Genomic DNA, 15,127 nt, shown 5'->3' with positions numbered 1-15,127 from the left:
CCTGCAGGTAGCAAATACCCATGATGACTAGCAGCTGTTGAAAGCCTTATCCTCCGTGAATTCTTCAAATTTTGTTCTGTTTTTATTTAGCTTTTAAAAAGTTTTTATTCTATGTAAATGCTTAGAGATTTTTATATTGTGCGGTATATAAATTTTGTAAATGAATCTCTGTAATTCTGTTATAAACTTCCTAAATTGGTGCCCATCGCCGCATCTTCTAGTAGCAAATTTCACCATTCAGCTATGTGATAAAATATTTCACTTTGTCCTGCATCTCCCACCGTTCATTATAGTGAGAGAGAAATGCCTCCTCATTTTCTTTCTCTACAAGATGCATTATTTTATATTTCCGCTGTGTGTGTGCCACACAAACCTCCAAAGCCACAAATGTTGTTACCTTTCCTTGTAGGGCAGTTGTTCATGCTAGTGCTTGCATGCCAGTGGCTGGAAGGTCCAGAGGTATAAGTAGGCAGAGCAAAAGATGCGACTCTTACTTGTATACCAGGCACATCCAACTCCCAAGACACTGTGATCTACTCCCAGTATAAAATAACTGGCAGTGATCTATCCATTGTCATTGGAGGGAGGAGGAGCGTGCATTTTTTTTGGGGGGGGGGGAATTGGCCAGGGAGGCAAAACATTACTTGCTTGCGATCCACCAGGATCACCCAGGCGATCTACCTGTTGACCGGTTGGACACCACTGCTGTATACAATAGGCTGCGTTCCAGCCACACCCAAGCCAGAGGCTTAAAAATATGCACCCTCTCAAGGTATTATCATAGTTCACAGATACATTCCAGTCAGGCGAAATTCTCTGGGGGGAGGGCATGGAGCAGGGCCAGCGAGGCATGTGGATGGCCTTGTGAGAGTCCTGAGGGCATGATAAGTACAGGGGCGTGTCTTTCAGCCTAGTCCGGAGATTGTTGTATCCAACAAAGCAGCTCCTCTAGTGCTAGGACTCCCACACCCCCAGTAATCTGCTCCAGGGGGCCGGGGAAAACTTGAGAACAAATTTGGAGGAGGTCTGCAGGGAGGGGAAGTTCCATTGTGCAACTGGAAGTTCTTTTGTCAACAGAATGACTTTGTTGGATGCAGCCCAATTTGGGGCGATATTAATAGCATTAATGGCTTCTTTGGTAAACAGAAAATACAGAAATTAGATTAGTTTTCTTTCTTTCATGAAAACAGACAGCATTTTTAAAGAAGACTGTTTCTAATATATTAGGAGTTTCTAATGTACTGTATCTATAATCCACATGAATTCCCATAATCCAGTCTTTGGTGTGAGATTCCAGAAACATCCTTAAAGTTGGATGGAGCCAAGCAGCCTCCCTGGTACTATTGTGCAGTGGGATGGACACTGCAGTTAATTGCCTTAAGATCTACAGCTGTTGTATTATAACGAAGAAGAAAAAGTTAAGCTTACCAAGAGTTCTGGCTAGATTCCATCACTTTGGTTCATTAAAAAAAATCTATATATTCTGTTTTATAGTTACATAATTGCTTACTCTTCTACAGACACAAATAGTTTTGTAAACTGTATCTCTGCATACATTTGCACAATTAACTTTAGGCAGTTTTATTACTTATAAGTAATCTGATATACTAGTGTTCTAAGAAGAATGCAAAACTATTGATGGCACTGCACTGTGGTCACCTAACACCTAAGCTATTATAGAATATACTTGTTTTTCATCAGTCAGCATTGATGCCCAGCTAAAAATGACAGGCAACATTTAAGAAAGGAAACTATTTAGTGATGTGTATGCCTACATACTATTTTATAAGATGTGCTTCTCCGATGAAAATATATCAGATTTCTGGTACTATTTTGTTGGGAACGTCTGTTGTTATATGTGTTCATTCTAAATTTGAAATGTGTTCGAGCATCACATCACTACAATGATAAACGTCTAATTACATTTATTTCATTTATGTTTTGTTTTGTATGTTGCTTGTCCTTTTTTTTTACCTTGCCCAATGTCTCCATAATCTTGTCATTTATTTTCTTGCTCTTTATTTTTCTTTAACTATGAGTGGAATTATTGTCTTCCTGTCTCCATATTCAGGTAGTGTCAGTGGCTGAGTATCACCGCAGGATCGATGCTTTAAATAGTGAAGAACTGCGCACACTCTGCAGACGTCTCAAGGTGCTCTCTTAAGTAGTTAACCAGCCCTCATCCAGAGGCTAGAACTTCTTTCTCTGTAGTGTCCTTGATCAGACTACTCTCATATTCATTGTGTTTGTCTTGGTTACAACACTGCAAGAACCCAGCAGAAAATTCATTCCTCATGAATTTGTCTCCCTATGTAGTGGTATGGCTGAATGCTATGACATTTGTGGCAAGTGGTTCACTGCTAGAGCTTAGCCAAACTTTTGCAACTTTCAATGTTCATGTCAAAGTTGTAATGCATGCAAATTTTGCATGCAAAATCTATTGAAGTAAAGTGCTTTTTCACATTTTGTCCAAATCCTGGATGCTAGTTACAGATCAGATAAAGCCAAAGGAAAGCTCCCCAAGGCAAGGCTGCTTTTAATGCTCATGGGAACTACATAGACCCTGAGCAAGCACATGGAACGCAGCTTGAGAATCTCTCTACTCTTCTGAGCAGAAGATGTGTGGTTACTGAAGACTGTTCAACCAGTTCCCGGCTCCCCTAAGCCAAACCTCATGCAGGATTCCTTTTTATGCTCTTGGTATGTTTTTCTCCATCCTCTGTGGCTGTAGACAAGGTTGGCAGGATCGCAATAAAGGAACTCTGCGTAAACTTTAGCTCTGGGTTGGGATAGCTTTCTAAGGTTCACTGTGGCCGAAGGGGTTGGCTGCACTGTACCATTGAATCTTAAAAATCAGCCCCTTTACGTTTTAGAATTCAGGACCTGGACAAACAAAAGGGGGTGAAATTTGGGGCTAGTAGGTGAAACCATGCCATAAAATGGAGGCAATAACAGAAGTGAAAATAGAACCAAAAGGACTGTTTTGGCTCAGCTCTAATTATTTTATACCCAAGGGAATTGTCTATTTATTTTTTGAAGTTTTGCTCTCATTGCTGCACATTTTTCTAGACTGCTGAGGACTTACTTCACAGCTTGGGATGGAAGTTTGCGTTGAATTAAGAGCATTTCAAAAGAGAATGCAAAGAGCTTGCTTTAGCCCCAATTCCCAACTGCAATATTAAACCCCCTTTAAATGTTTGTGAAGGATCATCTATATCATTGGCCACAAGTCAGAAAGCTTAAAAGAAGTGCCCTATGTATGGCTCAACACTTAAGAGGCTAGTTTTTCTCATACTTTGCACTGGCCAAATGGTACCCCTTGTCTTGAGTCAAAAGAACAGACTGGATGTACAATTTTATTCCCCTTTACTCCACTGCTTTAAGCTTCTTGGGTAACGCCAACCCTTTCTAGGCTTCTTGCCATCACTTTTGCATTCTCAGCAGATACACTTCTTTCCGCTTTGGCATATGTACACATGAAGATAGTTGTGTACATTGTTGCTGAAAGCATATCTTTAAAACTGCACGAGCATTTTCTAAAGCTTGAAGAAATAAACCGCATTGAATATTATCAAATGAATAATAAAAGCTCTGATCCAGAGCTTGGCTAAGCATTTGGATTTTAAGCCTCTATAATGCCATTCACTTCAGTCTGAGTAAATCAGTATAAACCCAAATATGTTTCAACTTAACTGAGATATGGACTGAACTGAAAGGGTTTTTTTAAAATCTTTGTCTTTCTGGCTAATATTTACAATTGGCTAAATGTGGAAGAAAATGCTTTCATTGCTTTCCTAATTCTGCTTACCAGAAAAGCTAAAGTTTCAAGTGGTGCCTTATTGACCTATTTTGTGCTATCTAGCAATGAGCTAAGAGTCCCGATAATGTGAGTGAAGGATACTCTTTCTGCTTTGGGATAATGTCTTTAATAGGTTCAATGTTCCAAAAGATAGCCTCTTATAATTGTGGATATAATTTAGTATGGGGAAAGAATAGATGAGGGAACCAACATTTTATTATATTCCTTTGGGTAAAAATGTCACTTGGGCGGTTCAGCAAAATACCTGTTTGCATATGAATTATTTGCTAACTTTGGATGCTGAATTGCTTGTACTTTTCAGATATTTGTATTCATATTTCAGAATACGACCAGTAGATAAACTTGGTTTTTGTACAATAGCTATTTGTACAATAACTGGAAATATATAAATAGTAAACAGCATTCCGTGTGCTGCTCTGGTGCCGGTTCGCCGGAGCAGCTTCGTCACACTGGCCACGTGACCCGGAAGTGTCTGCGGACAGTGCTGGCTCCCGGCCTCTAGAGTGAGATGAGCGCACAACCCTAGAGTCTGTCAAGACTGGCCCGTACGGGCAGGGGTACCTTTACCTTGACCTATATAAATAGCACCTGCCACTATACAGTAGGAAGGAGAGCTAAAATAATGCTTGATAAACTTTATTGTTTCCTTCTCCAAAGAGAAATTGTGGCACAGGAGTACTCCTTAAACACAGTCAAGGGATAGGATGGGCTTCAGGACTGCAAATTCTCTCTTAATTGTAATGAAACATTTTGCCAACAGCATCACTGGTTAACATTTTTGAGACAAATGCACCACATCCTGCAACTATACTATAACTTTGTCTAGTTTGTAACTAATGTGTATGTTTGGATTCGTTTTTGTTTTGTGTGATAATACTTCTTTCTTAGAAGAAGTGGGAAAACCTTTACATGGAATGGGTATTTAACATTTTCGCTCAACTCATTAACCACAAACTACAGCCAAGAACAAACCTTGTGGTTAGCCAGGAGGGGTAGAGCTCATGGTCAGCATGGAGAGAGCTTAACTATGAGCCTGAGTTTGGATAACATGTTAAGCCAAACCATTTTTTTTACTTTACATGTCAACATCTGCAGATTCTGCTATACAAAGATTGCAAGAATAATAATAATAAAAGACCAGGAAGGGGATAAAAGCCATGAACTCAGTAAACGGCATAGCTCAGTATGCTTGGGTTGCTTATGTGTTAAAGAATATCTCTGATGTCTTTGTTCCGTTTCCTTGAATTGAGAAGGTTTGTTTAGGGAGGGTTTCTAACAAAGTTTTTTTTTTTAAAAATGTAAAATCAAAAGTAGAGACAAAAAAGAAAACCCAAACAAAGTTACAAAACATAGGAGCAGTACATATTTATTTTCTAAATAAATAAATAAATAGCAGGTAATGGAGAAAAAAAAAAGGAGCAAAACACATCATGATCATGAAACTTTGCAACTTGGTGGGGAAGATTTCACATAAAAGAAATGAAATCCCCCCCAAACCACATAGAAATGTTCTAGGTCTTCCTTCGAAACATGTCATTCGTGAGTTATTTCCTCTGAGATAGAGCATACATATTGTTGTACCACAATGAGAGGTTTTAAAGTCCTGTAGTATCTTTTATTTCTGAGCCACAGAAGTTCTCACTGCAGCCAGCTGCCACGTAATTCCTTAGGTCACCCCACAAGTTCAAAAGAGCATTATGGGAAAACATGGACAGGACATTTAAGAATAATAATAAATCTTCAAAAACCTCAGTCCAAAATTTGGATGCCATAGGGCATTCCCACCCATAAGTGGAGTTTCAAAAGATAGTCGTGTTGTTTCAGAAAATAATTGTGTTTTATACACACACACCACACACACAATGGTTCTATGGGGCCGGGGATGCCAACTTAAATGAAATATTGCGGGGGGGCCAGGTAAGCCCCTTCCCACAAAGTCAATCACATGACACTGTGCATGCACACCACTTGAATAGCAATGCCCATCAACTTTGTCGGGGCCCAGCCACCGCAAATATTTTATTGCAGGAGCCGAAGCTCCCATGGCCCCTAGGAGTTAGCTTCAGAAAACAGTTATAGCAACTTATATGATCCTATGTAAATGGCAAAAGGAATGCGTCTGGGAAGGTGGAGGAAGTCTATTTAAAGAAATCTTGAGCTGTACTACAAAGCGAGCTGATGTTTCTCGCTTAATTTAATTTAGTTTTTCTCTGAAGGCCAAACAAGATATTCATGACTGGCCCATGAATTACAACATAGGCTCCCACAACAGCTGTAAAACAGGGGTGGGGATTCTGATGAGAGAGGCAGTGACCGTAGATGCTTTTCTCCTACAATCCCCTTCCCCGTTTCCTTTCTCATAGTTGGGCATTGGCATCAGAAATGAGCCAGTCTTAATGGACAGCTGCTGTACTCTTAGGCAAAGGAACACTTCAGCATCACTTTCCCTGTAGCCCATGCTTTGCATGAAATCTTTTCCCATCCTGCTGTTTTAAAGCTTTCTTGTTTTGGGATCTGCCACAGGAATGTATAATTCTGCCATAAGTAAGTACACTGTGCCAATCAGTAAGGTGACATTTCTAAAAGAGAGAATAAACTCCTTTTTTACTAAATTCACCAAGGTTAGAATGGAAGCTTTTTGGTGTGTATTTATGTACTTAATTTGAGCACTGGAATGCACTCATCATATTTTTTTTCTGATGTACAATATTCAGAAATCAAGCTTGGGACACACATGACAATTTTGCTTATTTGCACCAGAAGTTGGCTATGCACAACACTCACTGACTCCTCCCTAAGATGTTTTTCAGCTTTTAAAAATAGTTGTCTTAAAGTGGCAAACATTATGCTGTGCTTAAAGGGGGGGGGCAGGTGGTCCAGTCGAGGCATTGCAGGGAGATAGGAGAAATACGGGTGTATTTATCAGCATTTGAATCCCTGATGAGTACATTTGTCATTTGCATTTCAAAGGTGGGAAGAAGCTGCTTGCTACTTGGGATGGATGGTGAAGGGTACTGTGGCTCCTGTTTGGGGGTCAGTTTCTATGCATCCTTTAAATGTAAACACAAATTAATATGGTATTAACTAGAAAAATATTAATAGATCATCCCCCCCCCCTTTTAAGAGCCTGGCTAAACTTGATGGTTGACTATTTTTGTGTTGGGTTATCTTAAATCACAGAAAGCTGGAGATTGGGGAGATCCAATTTTAAACAGCAAAATAGTCTTCTCCCAATGTGGTTTTCTCCCAGTTGGGCTAGCATGGGCTTTCACCTTTCTTTCTTTCTTTCTTTCTTTCTTTCTTTCTTTCTTTCTTTCTTTCTTTCTTTGAATGATAGGACTGGTGCAGACAATAATTTGCTACCATCTGTCACATTTGGCCCTGTGTCATGCCAGTTGAAAATATTCTGCAAGTTCCTATGCGGTTGAAAACTTTTATTTCAAATATTACAGGAGATATGTGATGAGGAAAAAAGCCAGAAGCTATTTTAATATGTCAGTACTGTATACTGGGGCATGCTATGGCTATCTTACAATAGGGAAGAGTATAGTTGTATAGGCCTTGAAAGCTTTAACAAGCAGTTTTAACAAGTGTTTTCAGATTTGAAGATATGCTGCATGGTATTTTGAATGCTTATTTAATTTTTCCTCCATCTTTGCAGATCACCACAAGGGAAGATACACCTTCAACACAGGGAACGATAAAGGCGACCCTGGAGCCTGAGGCATTTCGGCCAAATCTTAATGACCCCAGTGAATTGTTACAACCGGAGCAAATTGAAAAGGTATGGAATAAGAAAGGTATGCCGGTCCTCAAAATGATAGCTTTGACATTTTTTTCAACATTGCTGTAAAAAGCTGAAGTGTTGAAGTAAATATTGCACTCCTCCTCCTGAAGATGCTGGTATAAACAAGTTACCAAAAATCAATTAAGCATAAAAGGAGGAAATTGTTCATGTGATTGGTTTATTGAAGTAATACATCCTGGCTCCAAAATACTTCTGGTAAGGTTCAAAACTAGTTAAGTTAGTTCTAGTCTATAATTCATATTTGTGCTCCTTCTCTATGTATAATAATTATATGAATAATCCACTTATGGTGGACTAGAAATTATATGTACTGTATCTGGTTGTTAATCCAGGATAAGATGTTCCTTAACCGAGGATGAGGGGAGGGTACTATTTATTATGGCTATATCTTACCTCCAGCATCAGAGGTGGTGGAGAGCACAGGTGTTGTTGGCCTCCTGTCCAGCTTTTGTGCTTTCCATGGGTATCTGTTTGGCCACTGTGAAAACATGAAGTGATCGTGACTGACCATGACTTAATCAGTAACTGGGTGCCATGGGAATGTGTCCCACAATTTACAGTATGTTTAGATGGTTCAGCAAGTAATAGAAAATGAAAGGTGAAGTTCTGATCTTTACCGTATCCTGTTTGAGACCTGTGTTAGTTTACAAAACATCTGCTGGACATTCAACAAAATAATTTAGGTCCCCTGAATTGTTTCTGATGTGGGCAAGACAGACTGTCCATTGTGCCTAACAACCTAATCCTAAATGTTTTTAGTTGGAAGTAAATCCCCGTGACTTAAGCTCAAGCAAGTAACTTTAAAAATACAGCTTGTCCCATTTGTTGTTGTTGGTTTGAAATTAAATATTATGACCATTTTGTGTAAAGCAGTTTTAAGTGTTGGACTTGAAGTAATGAACTCCAAAAGTCTAGCAGAAGGAAGATAGGTCATATGTGTCTGAATTGTCTCATCCTAAAGATTTATTATTATTATTATTATTATTATTATTATTATTATTATTATTATTATTTAAAAATAATCCAGTATATTCAGTATGCATGCATTATTTGCATCTGTGTTTTTTATTAGCTCACAAAACATCTTCCACCACGAACTATTGGGTATCCATGGACCCTTGTCTACAGTACTGCAAAGCATGGCATGAGCTTGAAGACCCTGTACAGAACCATGATGGGGCTGGACACACCAGTACTAATGGTAATCAAAGACAGTGATGGACAGGTAAGGAAACAATGAACACTATTCTTCCCCTCTCTCCCCCATCAAACAAACCCTAAAGTTTAAAACCTCTTGAATTAGCCATCGTATAGCGTAGCTTCATTTTACATTAATCACAGGAGAGGAGCAATGAGCCAGTGCTGAGTATTGTTTCTCTGCTTAACTTTAATGGAGCAGGGGGCTAGAGAAAAGTAGCCAGAAGCTGTTGTTTGTGTGTGTTTCTGCAATCCTTTCTATCTTCTTTTTCCTGTCTCTGGAAAAACTTCAGAAGTCTCAACAGGCAGAGGCTGGCTTACATGTGACTACTCTAGATAGGAGGAATATGACATACAGCAAGTTTTTTTGGTATTGGGATCCTGTGGCCCTTTAAAGGCTGGCAAATTTATTGTGCTGTAGGAAGTAGTATTTTGTCTATGAAAGTACTTAGGTGTCAATTTCATCTGCCACTTTTTTTTTTTTAAAAAAAAGGGTGCTAAAAGAAGACTCTTGTGTTACAACCACATAGAGCTCCAAACCTTAAGACCTGGGTGTATATTGTATCTATATAGTGGCCTTTTAATGTGCCATAGTACATGCCTTGGCCATTTGCAGTAAAACATCAGAACTAACTTTACTAATGTCACTAGGTTTTGTTTTTTCCTGATTTGGAAATACAGATCTCTGTGGTTCACAATGCTCTTCTCAAGCACAAGGTGAATGTTGAGCTGTAAAAGCACTTCTGCACCTCTAATTTCAGTCCTTAGGGAAAAACACAGGAGTGCTATGATTACTGCTTCTGCTTTCCTTCATTCTCCTGAGAAGAGTTATACAGGGCCACAGGAGATAGATAGCACCCCAGCGTTGCATTTTATGGTGCTGCGTTTTGGCAGCTGCACATTTCTTGCTCTGAGCCAATAAAACAGCAGCATTGTCTTGTACTGTAGCAGAATAGGAAAGCAGAGGTAGTGAGGTGGAGGAGGAAGGGTGGAGCTCAGTTGAGCAGGACAAGGCTCAAGATTGTTCTATTGTGTTTTCAGGAAGCTGATTCGCTTGTATAAGAGGCACACTGAATCAGCATGCCTGCTGAAAGCAAGCTAAATTCGTTGCAGTGATCCTACTCTGATAACTGCTGTCCAAAATTGGCTAATCATCACAGACATTAACAATGGCAGCCAGTCACTGCTATTATTTTTATTTTGTTATTTTTTTTGCACCAATAAGTACCTCTTTTTGTGTTTCCTGAGTTGATTCTCTGGTTCTCCCTAACCCTAACCCCAACCCTAACCCTAAGCAAACTGCCATCCAGAATTGTCTTGGAAAAATAGTTACATTAAATACCTTCCTGAAGATAATTAATATTAGCTCAGCATTGTAAGTAAGGCGAAGTAAATTCATTTGATCTGAAGAGAAATTAGTGGAGGGATCTAATTTAATCTGGACATGAAGGAAGACCATATCAGAGTTCAAATTGTACTGCTTACAGATATATTAAGGAAAGAAATCTCATGAACACCAGATCATTTTAATTATTATTTTTCTAGATCTTTGGGGCACTAGCCTCCGAACCCTTTAAAGTGAGTGATGGTTTTTATGGCACTGGAGAAACCTTTCTTTTTACTTTTTGTCCAGATTTTGAGGTAAGGACTAAAAGAGGTTGGTTGATACAATACTGCATAATTAACATGTGAATTTTATGCTTTTAAGTTGATATTTATCTTAAAAGCCCCCTCAGAGAATATGTAGAGTTAAGTTTTTGTCAGCTTTCTATAACTTCTCCTTTTGATTGTAATTTTTATGTTTTGCTTTATTTGTCTGTGGACTTCACTCTAACAAAGCAGTTCTTTAAAAAATTGCCCTAAGATGGAATGTCATTGAACTGCAAGATTATGTGCCATCTTCTTAAAATAAGATGAATCTGGTATGAGTGTGCATATAATATTCTATACTAATAAATGACTTTAGTTATTGCCCATAAGCCCCTGAATGACTTGGAAGGGAATTATTACTTAAAGGACCTTAAGATCTAGCTCAGAGGGTCTGCTTCAGTGAGCATATGTAACAGTGACTTCTCAGTTATGAAATTCATTTTCTGTAGAGGACTTAAACATACTCAGTGGCCATGGAATGCCAAATTTCAGGGTGGCATTCAGCTAAGTTTTACTTAGAATTGACCCACTGAAATTAATGAATGTGGCAAGTTATGTCCGTTAATTTTTATGGGTCTACTATGAGTAAATCTTAGCTGAAAACCTCTCTGTCTCTTTGAGGAAAAATTAAGAAACAGAAACCTGGGAAGGGTGAATAATAGACTCATAGATAGAAGGGTTCCTGAGGGTCATCTAGTCCAACCCCTTGCAATGCAGGAATAGTATCAATATCCTAGAAGAAGGCATAGGAGGCTCATGCAGCAATGTTTTGTAGCAGGTCCTGCTTATAAAGTATTATCCATAGCATTCTCTGAAACAAAAACCATTGGCGTTTCTTTACTCCCCTCCCACCCCCGGCCATTTTTCCCTGGGGTAGTAATTTCACATAATCACTGTGTCTGGCTGTTTTTTTTCCATTCTTTTAACATTAGACTTTCACGTGGACTGGGGACAATATGTTCTTTCTTAAAGGCGACATGGATGCCCTAGCTTTTGGTGGCGGAGGGTGAGTGATGAATTTATTTATTTTCTTACTAAGGATTGGTTTTTATGGTGGGTTCCCCCTCCACCAGATAAAGCCCTCAGATACAGAAGTGGTATGCTGTTAACTATATTGAACATTGTAGCTATGATACTTGAATAATAAAACATTACTTTGAAGGAATTATGCAGTCCTGATTATAAATGCAGCTCTTAACAGCCTTTTTTCATATATATACTCACTTTGAAGTGGTCTTCTTAAGACACTGTACCGTTTCTCCTCTTCTATCTGCTTCTAGACATCTTAATGCTTTTGCTTCTTGATAAACCTATACACTTACCATTGTTTGCAAATAGAATTTTTTGGGCCACATCCAAGAATTAATCCCCTTTGTTCATGGCCATGTTGACTTCTTTTACATTAAATATTGTTTCCAAGCTATCATTTCCTATAGTATTTCCTTCTCTCTCCCATATAACCTTCATTCACAGTTTCAGTTGAAATGGAATATTCCCTTCATATGAACAGAATGTCCAAGGGCAGCGAGATATGGAGAGAAGAGTGGGAGGTGAAGCAATGTAGAGAGAATAGCTCTAAGGCAGGAATCTGATGCTGTGGGAGTACAGTTCCCATCATCCCTGACATTTGCAGCTGTTGAGAGTTGAAATCCCCCCCCCCCAAAAAAAAAACACATTTGGAGGGTCACCAGTTCCCTATCGCACTGCCTTCTGCAATCTGGTGCCCTCCAGATGTTAGATTTAATGCAGGTATAGCATAACGGCTAGCACACTGAGCTGTGAATTCAAAACTGTGCATTTCAAACATTTGGAACTTTCTATGTAGCCTAAGGTGAGCCACTATTGCTTCAACTTCATCTTCATTCCTTGTGCAACACAGGAGAGATGAATACTGACCTGTCTCACAGGATTGTTCTAATGATTGCCAGAAGATTGTGTGTGAAGCACATTGAACACATATAAATTCTATGTGGTGTTTGCTGATTAATAGTGATGTGCTGATCCATCTTCATGCGAGCTCCCAAGTTTGCTTTTTTTCTCTGCCCAGGACCTCTCATCTTCTGCCAGATTCTCTGAACCTTTCCCTCAGGTGTTTCAGTGCTGGATGAATACAAGGAAGACTGGATTCATGTTTTATTAGATCAAAAACTACTTAGTGAGGGACCAGGTTGCATTTCTGTTCTGTGCTCTATATGAGGTGCCAAACTTCAGTAGTGTGTGTAACTAAATAGGTGTAACTAAACAGTCAAAATCTTGATGCTACCTGATTAGTCTCTGTTCACCCTTCAGTTAAAAGGGATGCAGAAATATTTATGGCAAGGAAAGAATTCCTAGCAAAATGCGCTGGTTTCAAATGCAGTTGCAATTGTATTCAGGGATGGAAAGGAAATGGAACATGCCTGATGTTCTTGAGTTCTAATCATGTATGTGTTAATTCATGTAAGGAGGGTGGCTTCCTACTGTGGAGAAATAATTCTTTTTTCCATATTCCAGGGGTGAATTTGCACTTTGGCTCGATGGCGATCTCTACCATGGAAGAAGTCATTCTTGCAAAACATTTGGGAATCGCATTCTTTCTAAGAAAGAAGATTTCATTATTCAAGACATTGAAATTTGGGGCTTTGAATAAAATATAAACTGCTACTACAAAAAGGTTGTCCCAAACCTGAAATGGATCAGTGCAGCTCAAAAAGCCCTTGAAGCAATATAATGCAGCAATGCCTTTCAAAATTCTCTGCATGGCCATCTAAATACCTTTACATAAAACATTATTTAGGTTATTTTTAATCAGCCTGCTATATTTTTTGAAGGATGTAGCTCTCATAAGTCATAATTGGAGTTTTTACTTTATAGGGGGGGGGGTAGGTCTCTCGTCATGTGGCTTGTCATCCCTGGGTTTTCCCCATCCCCACTACTCCAAAGCTTTCTTATACTCTTTTGGGCTATTTCATTGAGAAAACATGTATTTACACAAACTGTAGTGAAACATGTCCCTATTGGTCTAAATAAGAGAGAAATGGAGATTCTGAAATTTTTGACAGTGATCAGTCTGGGCCATTTTTATTTTTTTTAACCATTCAGATGGTGCCACTTACTAGACAAAGTATTCATCCACATTCAACGGTGTCATTTCCTTTCATGCGTAGAGAATTCATGTCTGTTGTATTTAACAGTAAAAATGTAGCTGCCCTTATTGATTGTATTGAAGTATTTTGCACAAGCTGTTCATGATCTGCAGGATTGGGACAAATGTTGGGTAACGATTGAGCTACATGGTCAAGAGAAACAAAATACCAATGCGCAGTTGGACAAAGTGAGCGTATTGCAGTGGAGAAGTCATAGCTATAGCAGGGGCATTATATGTTCTAAGACTATGAAACAGATGCATTTTCCCCCAAACAGCATAAAGTGTCAGATATATAGATATATATACTGTTTTATAGTTTTTCTGTTGTAGCTTTGTAGCACATCGTCTCCAAGAATTGCTCCTGTCCAAAAAAAAAGAGAAAAAATATAGGTGTGGTGTTCTCTCTTTTTTCTTTTGAGTGGATCTATGTTGTAAACTGCAGTTAGCACCAGCTCTGATTCAATGAGGTAATGTACTCTAGGTAGACATTGTAACCCAGTAGACTTGTAATATGCAAACTTTACTGTTCCGTGACCTCAAAATGAAAAACAAGACAGGCTAAAATACAGTTAATCAGTAGCTCTCGTTCACTTTTGTAGGAGAACCGAAAAGCCATTGTGGCAATAATCGCTCAACAACGGTTTGTTTCAAAGCTTATATTCTATGTTTATGCAAAAGCAAAAATTGAAAAAAAAAGCTGTTAAGTGTGACAGTGAATGATTTTGTGCTGAAATCTCAGCTGTTCCAGATGAACATTGTATATATTTCTTTGTAAATTAATGTTTAAAAGTAGCTTTTGTTATTTTAGAGAGAGAGAGAGAGAAAGTGTTGATTGACGGGTTGCTTCTAGCACTTTAAATTATTCTAGAAATGGAATAAGAAGCCAAAGGGTTTGGCTTAAATCATTAGCTGTAGTTGTATTGTATGTCGCTAATATAAAGTTCTTTCAGAAGTTCAAACACTTATCGGAAGGATGTTTACTGCTGTGGTAACGGGAAAGGGGATGTTCTATCTCTACAATATGCTCATGCTTAATACAACTAAACATACAGGGCGTCGTTTTCTGTCTCAATGTATAGCTCTTTACTCCTGTTAGAACATAGTACAATATATGTAGATTAAATGTTTACAAATGAAACTGTAAATAAATTAAATGGCTTTTTCTCCCCTTTGGTCTTCCACAGCAGTATTATTGTCTTTGTGGGTTTAAGACTAACTATAAACAATCCTGTAATGGATTTTAAGTACTATAAGGTCATACTGATATAGAGCAAATAAATCTTAAGTACATGTAACATGAAACTTGAGTCGGGACTTTATTTAGACACACAAATTCCCTGAAGGAAAGAAGGAACTGTTACCGGCATGGTTTCAATTTGGATGGGGGACCGCATGTTGGGATTCCTGCATTTTGCAAGGGGTTGGACTAGATGATCCTCAGGATCCCTTCCAACCCTACAATTTCGTATGATTCTACTTCTTATTTCCAATTGTCAGAGTGTGAATGCCAGAGCTCAGTAGCAAA

The 15,127-nt window shown here is 38.7% G+C and overlaps 1 protein-coding gene across 9 annotated transcripts in view; it reads left to right on the top strand.

Annotated features, from left to right (window-relative positions):
- Window positions 1–15,127, top strand: part of OXR1 (oxidation resistance 1) — a 191,295-nt gene extending 176,168 nt beyond the window's left edge. For 6 of the 9 annotated variants that reach the window (XM_081918727.1, XM_081918726.1, XM_081918728.1 and 3 more), the window contains 6 exons: window positions 2,072–2,152; window positions 7,482–7,604; window positions 8,701–8,853; window positions 10,371–10,466; window positions 11,408–11,481; window positions 12,969–15,127. In XM_081918727.1, coding sequence (XP_081774853.1) covers window positions 2,072–2,152; window positions 7,482–7,604; window positions 8,701–8,853; window positions 10,371–10,466; window positions 11,408–11,481; window positions 12,969–13,104 — 663 coding nt within the window. In that variant the 3' untranslated portion in view covers window positions 13,105–15,127. The remainder of the gene's footprint in view (window positions 1–2,071; window positions 2,153–7,481; window positions 7,605–8,700; window positions 8,854–10,370; window positions 10,467–11,407; window positions 11,482–12,968) is intronic. The other 3 variants (XM_081918729.1, XM_081918734.1, XM_081918733.1) reach the window with 1 other exon arrangement.

This window comes from Podarcis melisellensis (genome assembly GCF_964234715.1).
Source record: "Podarcis melisellensis genome assembly, chromosome: 7".
Classification (NCBI taxonomy): Eukaryota; Metazoa; Chordata; class Lepidosauria; order Squamata; family Lacertidae; genus Podarcis; species Podarcis melisellensis.
Note: the sequence above shows the minus strand (reverse complement) of the source record. Positions and strands in the feature narration are given on the sequence as shown.